Below are 14,782 nucleotides of genomic sequence, written 5' to 3' on the forward strand. Positions count from 1 at the left end.
TGCCATCAGACACAGGAACAATACACTTCATTTAATTGCAGGCAAGGATGTGAATGTGAAGAGATAAAGCTGTCTGTCATATTGCAGTCCAAATGAATGAAGCCCCTGCAAGCTTTTCTGTTCTCCTAGTCCAAAGCTAAAGGCCATTCAAAAAGATCCAGTGGTGCCCAGGGACAGGGCCAGAGGCAATGGGGGCAAATGAAAACACAGGTAGTTCCCTCTGAACATCAGGAAACATGTTTTTGCTGAGGGTGCCTGAGCACTTGCATGGGTTGCCCAGGGCAGGTATGGAGTCTCCATCCTTGGGGACACCCAAATGCCATCTGGACATGGTCTTGGGCAACCAGCTCCAGGTGGACGTGCTTGAGCAGGGAGTGAACCAGGTGACTTCCACCCAACCTCAGCCACTCTGTGAACTCTTGTTCCCCTTTCTTAACTCTGTCTGTAGCAGTCTCTGTCTATAACACCAACCCTTCATGCACAATGATTAATAAAAGAGCACTCATTCCTGAGGAATCAGAGGGATTACCAAAACATTCTGCTAATCTCCAGGAAGAACTCAGGAAATGTTTTATCTCCTCAAATCACAGATAATTGATGCAATAGAAAAATTCAACAAGCTATCAGAATTTTCTTTGGTGAAAATCAGTTTACATTTGATTCACCTTCCCTTTTATCCTTGATCAGAGAGAGGCTTTAGTAATTAACATTTTGCTGAGACAGGTTTTTTGTCCTTCACACATTCATTCAGTATTCCTAGTCAAGAGCAGAATATCCAAAAACCAGCTACAATGGTGGATGCAGTGTGACCATTTCCCCATCTCTGGAGTTTTTCAAAGCCAGGGTGGATGGGGCATAGTGGAAATTGTCCCTGCCAGTGGCAGGGGGCTTGGAACTAGATGATCCTTAAGGTCTCTTCCAACACAAACCATGCTATAATTCTGTGATTCTAAAAAGAAATGCACGAGTGATTTTTTTGTATGTTTTATTGGAAAAGTGTGTGTTTGTGTGGATATTTTCCAGTGTGTGTGGGCTGATCGTTGTGCCTAAAGAGAACATGTTTTCCTGGTATGTTTAGGTATGCAGTGCTGTATGCTTAGTGGGAAAAAGAGCAATTAATCTGGGAAATTGCTGTATGTGTGTTCTCACATGTCTTCTGTGCTGCTCTGCTTAGAGAGCAAAGGATCCCATCCTCACCAGTGTCTATAAAGTCTCCTAAGGACATTTGTGCATAAAAAAGTTGCATTCTGGCCCCATAAAATAAACCAGTCATTCTTCAGAGACAACATCATCCTACAGTGTGGGTAATTCTGGTTTTCATGTCTTTTTGCTGAAGACATACCCCTAACTGGAACTCCAGCAGCCAGAGCCAGGCTGGGTAGCTGTGCCTTTGCCAGGAGTAGGAGCGTTAGATGATGCAAAGTTGGATAAAGAAAGTCTGGAAATGTGCAGTGCTAATTCTACTCCGAGGCATCTCAAAATTCAGGGCAATCAGAAGAGGCAGAGGAAGGATTTTACAGAATCACAGAATATGCTGAGTTGGAAGGGACCCACAAGGTTCATCGAGTCCAGCTCCTGGCCTCGCAGAGAACCAGCCCCAAGAGTCACACCACGTGCCTGGGAGTATTGTCCGAACACTTCTTGAACTCTGTCGGGCTTGTGACCACCGGTGTGGCTCAGAGGGCTGGTACAACAGCTGTACCTGGTAAGCAAGAAAGATGTTTTCCACTTACAAGGGGCTGTGTGAAGCTGAGCATCCAAATGCTGAACAACATGAACACACTGCTCATTTTGCACAGCATTGAGACACCTCACAAAGCTGGAGGGGACCTGCTCAGCAGCAGAGTGCATTTTTCCTTTCCTTCCACTGTCAGCACTAAGGTTTGTGTTTTCCAGGTTATTTGGGTGCTTCATTACCATTCAAATAACAATAAAAAAAAGAAGTCTCTAAGCATCCTGTCATCTCTCAGGACTACATCTGGGAACCATAAAAAGGCTGTTGCTCCCTTTCCCCCCTGCATGGCAGCTGGCAGAAGGAAGCGAGCAACAATCCGTCTCTTTCTGCCCTGCGCTGCCACCCTCGAGCAGATCCGAGCACACTCAGCTCCCGGCTTGCCGAACAGACCGATCTTGGCGCGGAGGAGCGGGAAGGTGAGCGGGCCAGATGGTGCTTTTTGCGTGCCCTCCCTGCTGTCAGGAGCCTCACCTCGCTGGTGAGTTAGACACAGACATAATACACCCACACTTCACCAAACAACTTCCACGCAAGTTGTTGCGTGCCGAGGCTGCCGGTGGGGCGGCCAGAGCGCTCTGCTCTGGCTGTCGCCCGCAGCTCCGGCTGCCCCGGTGGCCCCCGGCTCCCGTCCCGCGGGACAGAGCTAGTGGCTCTCTCCTCGCCCTTCTCTGTGCCTCCAGAGCCACCTCTCGTCTCTCCGGCAGGCTCTGGGCTCGTGCAGGAGCACACACACGGTCGGTACGAGCAGGGCTGGAAGCGCAGCGTTCTCCATCTCTCGGGGGGGCGCGGGTCCTGCTGCGTGTGCGAGCCCCTCCCGAAGAATGGGGGTCCTGAAAGAAATCAACGCCTCTCCCTTAACAGCGAGGGAGAGACCGGGGCTGAGACAACTCCCTTTTCCCCTCAGCATCCCCCTCAGTAAGGATCACGCCTACTTTATGGTTTTGAAGTGCCCAAGCCCACTGCAATTTCAGAGGGATACCAGTGCAGCCCACCAGCGTTTTATCATCCTGTTTAATCTGGGGCTTCATGACTCATTCAGTTTATCAGGTTTATTCAGTTTGCCTTCTCCATGGACCCTTGAGGAGCAGCCCTGACTCTGGGAGCACCACCACGGCTCTACAGAGGGTAAGGCTCCACCAAGCTATGGAAGAACTCCTTGGGGCATCTCCAAGAGCAAGCAGGTAGCCAGGAGAAGGTGTGGAGTAGGAGCTGCTGCTCAGCTGGGGCTGCCAGAGAAGGATGAGGAACAGGGGTCTGAAAAACAGCCCAGCTGCTCCACACCCAGGCATACCATGTCCTCATCCAGTGTACCATGAAGGCCAGATGACCAGGGAGGGGCAGGAGATGCTGCTTTGCACCTCATGCTGGGGAATCCAGGACACAATCCCTGCATTCCACCTGTGGAATCACCAGGGGAAGGTGATGTAGTGCACACACAGTGGGTGGGTATGTGGTGTCTTGGACATGTGTGTGTAACAGTGGTGGACAAGCTGATCTGATGAACAGCAGCAGCTTTGCTGCCAAATAAATTTCATTTAAAAGTTATTTGCTATGATCTGCATGCAAGCACTGGCCAATGTGATGGTTTCAGAAAGAATTTATAGGGTTTATGCTACTTCCAGTGTTCTCCAGGTGCCTTAAATGCTCACTTTAATAAGAAGCAGCCCTGACACTCATTTTGGTTGGCAACTATTAACAGCTTATAAAGTAGCCCGAGGGCTTTAGTCAGAGTAACGTGCTCTGAAATCCCCTGTATGGCCGAGATTTGTGCTGAAAAGCTGTGGGAAGCAGAGAAGCTGCATCACCTCTCCTCAGCATCTACCGGCCTCCTTTTTAAAAGTCTCAGAAAAGCTTAATTACTTAATACCATGGGTTCTCTGTTTCTTTTTTCCATTCAAATTCTGGATATTGAGTAACCCCTTGGGCCAGCAAGTGTGCTTGTACTTTGCATCTGCTGTCTGTTTAATATTCAGCCCAGCACCGTGATGGGCAGGTGGAAGGTCCAAGACGCGCGGCAGGAGCATCCTGCCTTAATGCACCTTGAAACTTTGGCATCAGGTGAGCAGCTGAGGAGAGAAAAAACATCACAGAACTGCAGCTCCCGGGCAATTGTGAGAGAGGCTCCATATGCTCCGGTGCCCACCGAAAGAGCCATTTGGCAACGCATCAAAAGGATTCTTCCCCCTCCTCAAAGGCAAGTCTCCACTCAAACTGTGAAAATATGTGACCATGAGCTCTGCTTTTCCCCTCTAAAGTCTGCCTGACAGCAGCACAGGTAGCTTGTGGGGCAGGATATCAGGCTGTTAGCAGATCTAGAAGGTGATCACATTAATTTTCACCATGGTCTATGTGACACAGGTTCTTTTGGGTTGGAAACAGCCCTTTTTGGTCCAGCTGTGCCATGCCAGGGAGATGTAGAGGCAGCACCCTGAGCAATGTGTGAACGGTTTCCTGATAGCCAGAGCTCCGGAACAGAACCACAGGGGAGTAGCGAAAAGGTGGGACATGTGAAAAGGTGGGACTTTAGCAAGGTGAACCTGACCGGGCATGGTTTAAGCTTTGGGACTGCCCATCCTGGTGTCTTGTGAAGAACCAGGTGATCCAAACACTGAATTGGGCAAGAAGAAGCAGATCTTAGGGCTTTGTGGTACCTCAGCTGTTGGTTTGGCATCTTGACCCCAGAGACAAGGAGGTCTTCTTCACCAGCAGAAATGCTAATTTTGAAACACTGCCCTCCTCTGTACCAGCAACTGAGGCTGGTGGGTCCTGTGCTTAATCAGGATTTGGGCGTGGAAAGGCACAAGGAAGAAGCACTGACCTCAGGCTGCAGCCCTGGACTGATGAAAAATGCAGACTCAGGACCTGGTGAGCAGCAGGCAGTTTGAAATGATCCTGAGGTGTCCAGCCTCTGCAGCTACCAGTGGGAAGGAACTGAACTGGGCAGAGTGGATATCTCAGCCATGTGGACTTTGTGCCCTCTCCCAGGAGGGCAGTCAGGGCTGGGGAACCTTTTTCCTACAATTAGAGCTGCAGTGGAAGGTTTTTTACCCCTCTCTTTCTCTTTCCTACAGAGATGACCAGATCTGTGGTAGTAGCTGCCTGGCCACGTCTGGTCTCACTAGAAGCAGGGCAGAGACTAGAAGCTGGATTAGGAACAGTTTTGTTGGGAATGGCTCCGGCAGAAAACCAAGGGGAGGGTATGGCTCCAGTTTTATCTTTCCCCATCTTAGTTCCTATTAGAGAGCATTGGTGGGGCAGTGCCTGCTCCAAGGATAACCCCTGGAGCTGCACCCAGCCCTGTTTGCGCCCATCCACCAGCAGCAGTGGGGCTTCAGCATCACAGAAGCTGCAATGGATAGACAGAGAACAACAACAATGCACTGGGAGATCCAGGGAAAGGGCCCATCTGTCTTGCTTTTGAGGATGATTAGGGACAGTATTTGACTTGGCTAGCATGGAAAATGACACAGAATGGCAATGCTGAGGCTGACAGCCTGGCACTGGTGAGGAAGAGGGAGGAGCAAAAAGACGATGAACTGAAATCGCAGCCTCTCCTCCAGTGACCAGAATAAAACCCACAGCTGGACACAGCCCATACACGGGCAAGAAATAAGCCTGCTTGTTCCTGAAATGCTGAAAAGTCCCATATGTTCAGCTCCTTATGCACCCCATCACAGCCTTGTCTCTCCTCCTGCAACCAGGGCCCCATCCCGCTGCTCCTGGACACTTGCCTTTCCCTCATGCCAGGTTGAAATGCTCCCAGCCAGTTTTTATTCTTGCTTCTCTGTAGAAGTGACCTTATTTTCTGTATTTACACATTTCCCAGTCCATAAGTCACTAGCAATTATTGGACAGTTTGAACCTCATATTGGTTTCTTCTTCAATTTTTAATGAAGGCATTGAATGTTGTCAAGTCGGATTCATTATTGAGTGAATACTTTATATCACCATCAGCAATGAACCATGTGCTGCAATCAAAAACATCAATGTGATTTATTTTAATTATATTTATTTCCTGTAATTTTTAATTCACCGAGTCATTTATCAGCTCCTCCACTTCTTTTGCCAAGGATGTAAATCAGTAACAGCATTTGTCTTAGAAATTTTTGGCTCTCCAAATTTGCCTTTTAAAAATACTGGCACAGCTCCAGCTCTTTTTCAGTCTTCTGCAACTTCCTCAGCACCTCGGTGTAACTAGAAATAATGAGGACTTAAAGAGCTCTTTGGCCATGTCCTAAATTCGATGAAATGCTGGCAGTGTCATGATTTTCATGCCAAGTTGTATCCCAGTGGGGATGCTAATTTTGTCATGGATGTTTCACCCCACTGCTCTTACATGGAGCATTCATGGTGCCTGTATCACGTTCACCATGACTTTGGTGGAGCCTCAGGGGGATGCTCTACCAGTGATGGTAAAACAAGGGGTCCAAGAGTAAAACACAACGAACAAAGCAGCTCAAACAACTGCCTTGCAAAAATCACTTTGACACTTTGTCAGTTGCACCTCGCCGCTGTTATAGCTGGAAGGAGTAGTCATTAATTACCTTTGTCAGGTGAAATTTCTTTAATTACCTGCAATTCTACTTCCAGGAAACTCCCACTTTCAGCTGCTGCTGACAGTCCAAAGGACACATCTCCTAGCAGTAATTTTTTTGAAAAGCCCTGAAAAATTACCAGGGGATGAAGTCATGTGTACCTCACCTGTGGCTGCGTAGGGCCAGTGCATGTCCTGGAGTCACCTGCCTGCGACGAGAAGAGAGCCCAACAGGCTGGGGGTGAAGGAGGAAGGTGGTTAGCCAACCTGTCATGTAATCCATGGGTATTCTTCAATGACCTTTTCTTTCTTCCCTAAAAAGTAAAAAGAACCCAGAGCAGACTGCCCAGAGAGCTGCTGCTCCTTGAGCCGTGACAGCACGCGCTCAGCATGGCGAGGAGACGCTCAGCAGCAGCTGGAATTCAGCACACACTGCCCTCGCTACTGAGCTCCCATACAGTTCATTGGATTGTCAGGGCATTGAGAGGGAACTAAATTAATTATAAGTGGGAGCAGGTTAGTTAAATCTGTTCTGGAAGTATTATATAGCCATTAAACTGCGTACAAAACTCAATAATAATGGGTAATAACGTTCTTCCTAGGAATTAAATAGAAGATCAATTTATAATGCTGCTCGGCATTCAAACCAGAGTGCTCCACCTTCCTGGTACATGATAAACATTTAGTAATTAATCCTCACAAAGACTTGGTGAGGCAGATCTCTTCACACCACTGATTCTGTGTATAAATGGGAACAAGAAGGTACAAGATGCCTCCTTTGAAGCTGTGGTTGCCTATGTCTTCAAACATGATTTGCATCTCTGGGAGCCCACTCAGCATCTGTGTGTGAATAATGAGAGGTTTGTAAAAAGCCTCGGAGCCTGGATCAGATATCCAGGTCTCTTCGTGCCACTCCCCTGTGCTGAGATCATTGTGGCAAGTTTCAGTATGATTCTGCAGTGCAACTTCCAGAATAATGATATTTTCCCTGCCTGGTCATATTGCATTGCAGGAATGATCTTCAGAATGAAAGCTCATGGTGTTAGGTCTCAAGTATGATCTGCAGGAATTGGCCAATACAAAAGCTGCTAATTTTGTCAAGATTTAAAAGAACAAATCTTACAATCAACTGGAAGCTGTTTCTTTCCAGAAAATGATTGTATCAGATGTGGCCTGTCAAATAAATGTAAGTGTAATTTACACCAGGGTGGTGGAATACTCATGACTACAGGCCAATTGGAATTACCTAGTGTCACTTCAAATTGATCTCCTGTCTCCCTGTCACTCTTTAAGGCACGCATGAATAAACAGAGGGTGTAATGAAAGGGAGCTTCACCCCAGCACCCAACTGCAACTAAAGTGGGGAATTTCCCACTCATTTCAGTTTAACTTTTGCCTGCTCACAGTGGACATTAATTTGACTTTACAGCTGATTCCACACCCTGCACAAGGACCCCACACAAGAGAGACAAGAGAATCTGCAGTACTCATCAAAGAGCAAATAAAAATGGCATGGACACAGCTGGGACTGACATGGGGTTGTGCAGAAATGATGTTAGGTGTGAAAATGGGGATCTAAGGTCCAACTTCCCAGGTAATCCATGCTTTAAAGTGTTTAAAGTATCACTCTGAGAGCCTAAGAAGTAGTCTCCTACTTTCAGGCACCACCAAGCTTAGCTGAAGTTTTGGCTTGAACATTGAAGCATTTTTTCCAAGTAATTTTTGTCTAAACAACCCTTGGCACAACAAAATCAGCAGTTATTAAATGGAACAACTCAGCACCAGTGATGGACTGTTCAGAGAAAGCAGCACAGTCTTTATATACTCAGTAAAAAAAAAAACAGATAAAGAGTTTATTACAATTTTTGATACATCTGAGATGCCACTAATGACATTTTAATATATGTAACAAAGAAAGAAAATGCTCTTTACTAGTTGGAAAGATTGGCCCACGGTTAGGGGGAAGGTCAGAGCCTCTTCCACAGGAGTTAGATTACTCCCATTCCACCCATCGTCTCCTTGAATTAATTAACATTAAAAATATGCTTTTACTAGACAAGACATGCCACATAAAAATCTGATTCATTTAAAATCACTGAAAAAATTCTCCTTTGCTTTCAATGAAGGCAGGGTTTTACCCAATATTTCTAACAGACTTTTATAAGATGGTATTAAGGAAGATGTCAAGGGCTATCCTATTTCTCTTCTTGCCAAAAGGCAGGATCAACTACATCCATGTCAGTGCTGATGGATGTTTGTCTAACTGGTCCTGAAAGGGCTGCAACACTTTAATAGCACCTTGACCTCTGCTGCCATTTTCACCTGTCGAGGCACGGCAAAAGTAAAAGGGCTTTTATTGCCAACTCTGCCAGGATTTTTGACTGGTTTAAAGGACCAGTGACAATTTTAACATCTCACGTCTCACGATCTACAGATAGAAATTAATACTACCCAACCCCAGGGAGCTTTACCATCATTTATTGACATCTTTCCCTTTTATCTCTTCTTGAGATATTTGACATGGAATCGGGTTGTTCTGATTTCCATCTTGTATTTTTTTCCACCACTTTAATTGTGGTCTGATTTCAGTGGCTGTCCCAGAACCAAGTTAAAACTAATACTTTCCTTTATCTGCAGACCTGTCAGTCCTTCAGTAGGGCGGTATTAAGTGTATAACTCTAATTCTAGGAGTGAAATGCCAACTACTATAATTAAGTTGGCAATATGGAAAGGCAGGGAGGCAAGAGAGCAGTAACAACCACGCGGGATGGAGCCTTAGAGTGGCGGGGAGAGAAGGACAGGTGGGCAAGAAATATCACCTGCCATTAACTGTTCTTTGCCCGCAATCCAGTGCTCATGGAAACAAAGTGGGGTTTTTGCTTTGGTTTCAAGTTCTGGATTGCATTCAGAAATAGTAAAACACAGCCCCTCATTGAAAGGCAACTCGAAATACACCCCTTGCATCCCCTGAAACGACAGGAAATCTGCCCACAGCTGCTCAAAATACATTAATGTTTTAAAATGGGAAACAACAGGCATGAAGATTAGCATTTACAGCTGGTATTTCCAAACATAAAGGTATGAGGCAGATGCTCACACGTAGCAGCTGGGGAGCGAGAGGTGAGTTTCCCATGCATTCTCTCTCATTCCAGGGTACACCATGCATTAAGCTTTCACAATAAGTTCATTTTTTTAAAAAAACCAACCTGCTACATAGAATCCAAAAGCAAACAGACACAATTTGCTGTTCCCAAAGTATGTGAGAAAAAGCTTGGTACTTGTAGTCTGTGCTTAACCCTTAACCAAGGGTTTTATTTCCTAAAAAAACAAACACTTTGCAGTCTTTACCAGTGAAAGACAAGACAAACGATGTTTTTAGCCAAGCCATAAAATATGTACTCTCATATGTAATCACAAAACCTCCTGATGTTATAGGGTCCCAGCTCTGCACATGGGACAAAGGTGACTAATGCTGGGAGATACCAGCAGTGGCCAAACCAACGTTTCTTTGCCAGTGGACTCTTCTGCACCTTTGGTGCCACCAAACAGAGAGTCACTGGGGAGGCAGGAGGAACACAGCAGGGCACTGGAGCGAGGATGCCAGGCTGCTGGCAGGAGAAGCCCTTACATGCTACTTGCAGGAAAAACAGCAGTTAAGAGGCTGGGATGGAGAGCCTGCCTAGGGACTGGGACTCTTTCTGGGACATACGACCCATGGCGATGCATTTTCAGCATCACCTCAGTATCTGTGGCTTTAAACTTCCTCAGAAATTTGGTAAGAATCATTGACACTTAAAATCAGCTTCCTGGGGCAGCAGGAAAGCTTTTTCTGCTCACTGCTGCCTAAAGAATAGGTTCCTGAAGGCATTGTTGTAGTTTTTGTTGAAAGCAGTGTAGATGAGTGGATTAAAAAAGGAATTTGAATAACCCAGCCACAGAAAAATGCTCTTCCAAATGGGTGGGATGTCACATGAGCAGAGTGGGTTGATGAGCTCTGTGATGAAGAAGGGGATCCAGCAGAGCACGAAGACCCCAATAAGGATGCCCACCATCAGGGCAGCTTTCTTTTCCTTCTGCTCTCTCCACGTGTCTCCGTCCGTCTGGAATGTAACAGTGGCGTGACGGACAGTGAAGACCATCTGTGGCTGCTGGGCAGCTTCTTTCACCTGCCAAACACAAACACAAGTTGCACCATATGTACCCCAGTCAGGTGATCCCACACAGCAGGTACAAAGCCCAACAGGGCAAGCGAGGGCCAGGACTCCAGGGGAAACACAAGCCATGCATGTCACACTCTAACTGAGGGCAAGGTGGCTGTATAACCTCTTCTGGGTGATGGAGACTATTTCAAGTGAGATTAGAAACTAGAGAGAGTACTGAGGGTACCTGGGGCTGCTCACACAACAGCACAATAAGATTACTTCCCCACTTACAATCTGATCAGCAGAGCAGGCACACACCCACATGCTGTGCACAGAAGTCTGCTTACTTTCTCTAAACCCATTGAGTTTAAGAGTTCTTGGTAGGAAAGAAAATTAGCAAACATTTGCTTCTTCCCTGTAAGAAATCTTTACAGTGCAGAGTCACCGTACCTGGGATGAGCTGACACGATGCAGTCATGATTAGGAAAGATTTCCAAGGACATTCTGCAGCACAAGTGCTTTCTGTCTGGGTAAATTCACAGTGTCCCCAAAGCCACAGCTGGTTGCCAGGGTATCGTCCCCAGCAGACACAACTGCCCATCCATCCACCGACCCCTTGCATCCCCAGGAGAGGGACAGTGACCCCTTACTCATGCTGGCAAGCACTGATTCAGCATTCCATGGGGGGACATCTGTGAGTCACCGCTCGCCCACGTGGAGCTCAGGCTCGCAATACGTCCCAAAGTTGCTTTAGCTACACCTTGAGTGCTCACAGCTGGGGGCTCGGAAGGAACCGACAGACTGGGTTTGCAAGCTTTGCAGTCAGCCTTCCCTTGGAAGCCTCCAGGATCCACAGGGCTTTGGTGGATCACTGTTCACTTGCACACTTTTGGTTTAAGTTTCCCCCACTTCTACAAAGGCTTGCCTGCTGCCAGTGCTTGACCCGAGCAAAACACAACCAAGCTGACCTACCTCCAGTGCTTCTGGTGTAATGGGGGTGATGGAGTTGCTCTTGCGAGATCCAATTCGAAACCTGGCAGCTCTGTAGATCTTCCAGTACACAAAGAGCACCACGCAGAGAGGCAGGTAGAAAGCCCCAAAGGTGGAGAAGATGGTGTAGGAAGGCTCCTGGCTGACTTGGCACTCTTCACTGTCCTCTGAGTAAGTCTCTCCCCAGCCAAAGAGTAGTGGGGCCAGAGAGATGAAGGCAGAGAGCGCCCAGGTGAGAGCAATCATGATGTTGGAGATGCGGCGCCGGGTGCGGAGCGTGTACTCCAGGTGGCGGGTGATGGACCAGTAGCGGTCGAGGGCAATGGCCGTGACATTCCAGATGCTGGCAGTGCAGCAGAGCACATCGAAGGAGATCCACACCTGGCAGAGTGACCGGCCCAGCCGCCACCGCCGCCCGGACAACTCGTGCACCAAGCTGAGGGGCATGACCAGGGCTGCCACCATCACGTCAGAGACGGCCATGGAGGCCACCAGGTTGTGGGGCACCCGGTGGAAACTGCGCACGCGGAGGATGGTGGCCAGGACCAGCCCGTTCCAGAGGAACGTGGCCACCACCAGCATGGCCAACAGGGTGAGAATCAACACGCTGAAGACGGAGAGATGGGCCTGGCCGCCCTCGGGGCCGGCGGAGGACCCGCTCCTGTTGCCGCTGTCCGGCGTCGTATCGGCGAGGCAGCTGAGGTTGAGCGGGCGCTCCATGCCGGGGCTGCGGGGCGCCGGGCTCCTCCGGGCTGCTGCGGGCGCGGCGGCGGCGGGAGGCGCTGCGCTGCCCGCGCCGGGAACGGGGGGGAAGCGCCGCCCTACCGCGGGCGCGGGGGGTCCCCGGCCGCCCCGAGCGCCGCCGGGCGCGGGGGCTCCCGGCTGGCGGCCGCCGGGGGCTTCATCCCCGGCAGGAAGAGCCCTGCGTCAGCCGCGGCTGACGGCAGCCCCCGGCCCGCCCCGGCGGCGAGAGGCGGCGGCTCCGCGGGCGCGGGGGGTGCGCGGCTGGAGCGGGGCGGCTGCGGGGCGGCGCGGAGCGGCTGGAGCGGGGCGGCGCTGGCGGCGGCGGAGCGGCTGGAGCGGGGCGGAGGAGCGGCGGCCCCTGCGGAGGAGCCGCGCCGCGGGCTGGCGGGGCCGGGGCGGGCAGGTGAGTCCGCGCCGTGCGCGGGTGCGGAGCGGGCAGCCCCGGCGGGAGCGGCCGCGGAGGGAGAGGTGCTGCTTAGTCATGTCCGTGCGCGGGTCGGAACCGGCCCCGGGCCGAGCGGGAGGGCAGAGCCGCCGGCCCCTGCCCCAGCAGGCTGTCCCTGCCCGCTACGTGCCGCCCCTGCCCGTCCCCTGCCCCTACCCCAGCCCGCTGCCCGCTGTCCTTGCCCTGCCCGCTGCCCATCCCCTGCCCGCCCGCTCCCCGCTGCCCGCACCGTGCGGGAATCAGCCGCGGCTTTGTCTCGGGGTGGCTTCGCCCCCTCCGGGCGTATTCCGTGCCAGCCGCAGAAAGTTAGCATCCCTGTGAAATTGTCCCTGGGCTCCTCTAAAAATGTGTTAGTGAGGCGCCGCGGGAATTTCCTTGCCCCCAGACAGGCTACAGTCCGCACCCAGGAAACCTGTTAGTAACCCTGGTTATTGTGCGTAGGGGCAATGTGGCAGGGGATTATTTCTTTGCGAACTTCTGTGCTGGCATTTCCTAACGTGTTAGCAATTGTCGGGGCTTTTATTGGAGATAATAATTCACTTGACTGCTCTTATTAGTTGTCTATTTAATAACATTAGCCATCAATGAAATGCATGAGCATTTCCCCTGTTTTTTTTTGCACACTAATTGTGATGAGTAGTGGTATTCTGGGCTTCATAGAAGTCGTCAGAATCTAACCCCACCGAGCAGGATTCCCTATGCCCCAGCTCTATGCAGGGATGCCCACCAGCTCCAGCCCACAAGCCTTGGATGGCATCCAGGCAGGGCTACGCTGGTGCTGGCACTCTGTTTCTCCAGACAGTCCTGGGATGACAGCTCCGAAGAGCTTTTGGGTCAGACATGTGAGGTGAGAAGCCACAGGCACTAACGTGGGGCTCACAGTTTGGATCTCTTGGGGCCGAAGGAAGGAAGGAAGGGCATCTGTCTTAAGATCAGGTGACAATGACATTTGCTGGTGAACTGCAGTTTGAGAGAGTTGGGGAGAAGACACAAACAGAGCTGTTCAGGGAGTACCCCATGCATTCCATAGTCATGGTATACAGAGGGTAAAGCCAAACTGGTGCTTCCTTCTGCCTCTCCTGAATCCCTCTGGAATTTTTAATGAAAACAGCAAGTAACAATAACAAAGGATAACAAACAAGAAGTTTTCCATTGTTGCTGCTTGTTCCTCCGTGCTACCAAGGGAAATGCAAAGCAGCATATCCAAAACAGGTCCAGGACCTTGTTTTAGTGGGATGGGATCTTCCCCACATGAATTCATTCAGTGCTGTGCTCACTCTCAGAACCAGAGATCCTATTGTAATAACTGGCACAAATGTAGCCTTAGAGACTATATCATCCTTTTGGAAATAAACTGCCATCTTTTGGGGGGAGAAATTATTATTTTATATTTTATACACAAGAATACTGACTATTTTGAAATGAGTAGGTTTTTTACTTACAACTCAAAGGACAAATAGGGTTTGCAGCCTTTCATAAAGCCTCTTGATTTAAAATTCCTGGTTTGTAAGGTGCAAAACATCATTGACTGTCATTATATTGATCAAAACACTTAGCAGCTCCAAGGCTGAGAGCTTTTTGTTGTTTGGGCTCTTTCCAGAAAAAAACCTATGACCAGAATTAATAGAAATCAACCACAAATTATAAAATATGTGTTCCTGAAAATATATTATTATTTTTTGTTTCAGGAACAAATAAACAAAAATTGTATTTAAAGGGAAATGAGAATAAAATGTATTAAATCTAAAGAAGTAAAACTAGACTATGTTCTCATGAAAAATCATTAATACTTTCATTATTTTACTTACTTGACTTTAAAAAATATATTTTGGCAGATGCTGGGGCTGAATGGGTCAGTTGAGAAGTGAAGGGAAATACAGAATGTAGACAAATATATATATATATATATATATATATATATATATATATATTTATGTGTATGTGTATGTATATATATATATATATATATGAAAGTATGTATATGGAAATGCAAATATCTGCACCTGGGATGGAAAAGACCTATACAAGAGTACACGTTGGGGACTGACTGGGCAGACAACTTTATTGACAGGAGGACCGGATGAGTCTCTTGGACACATCCTGGAGCAGGAGCATCCTGGCCTATATAAGCAAGATTGTGCCCATCAGGTATGGGGTTATAACCATTTCCCTCTATCCAACAAACCTGGGAA

General features: G+C 48.7%; 1 protein-coding gene across 1 annotated transcript; it reads right to left on the bottom strand.

Annotated features, from left to right (window-relative positions):
* Nucleotides 1–9,082: 9,082 nt before the first annotated feature.
* On the bottom strand, nt 9,083–12,129 carry HTR5A (5-hydroxytryptamine receptor 5A). Its single transcript, XM_068174687.1, has 2 exons — nt 11,384–12,129; nt 9,083–10,435 (listed from the first exon to the last, which is right to left on the bottom strand). Exons 1-2 carry the CDS (start codon nt 12,119–12,121, stop codon nt 10,103–10,105), a joined length of 1,071 nt encoding a protein of 356 aa, XP_068030788.1. The 5' UTR covers nt 12,122–12,129; the 3' UTR covers nt 9,083–10,102.
* Nucleotides 12,130–14,782: the final 2,653 nt, after the last annotated feature.

The sequence above is a fragment of the Anomalospiza imberbis genome, chromosome 1, assembly GCF_031753505.1.
Source record: "Anomalospiza imberbis isolate Cuckoo-Finch-1a 21T00152 chromosome 1, ASM3175350v1, whole genome shotgun sequence".
Lineage (NCBI taxonomy): Eukaryota > Metazoa > Chordata > Aves > Passeriformes > Viduidae > Anomalospiza > Anomalospiza imberbis.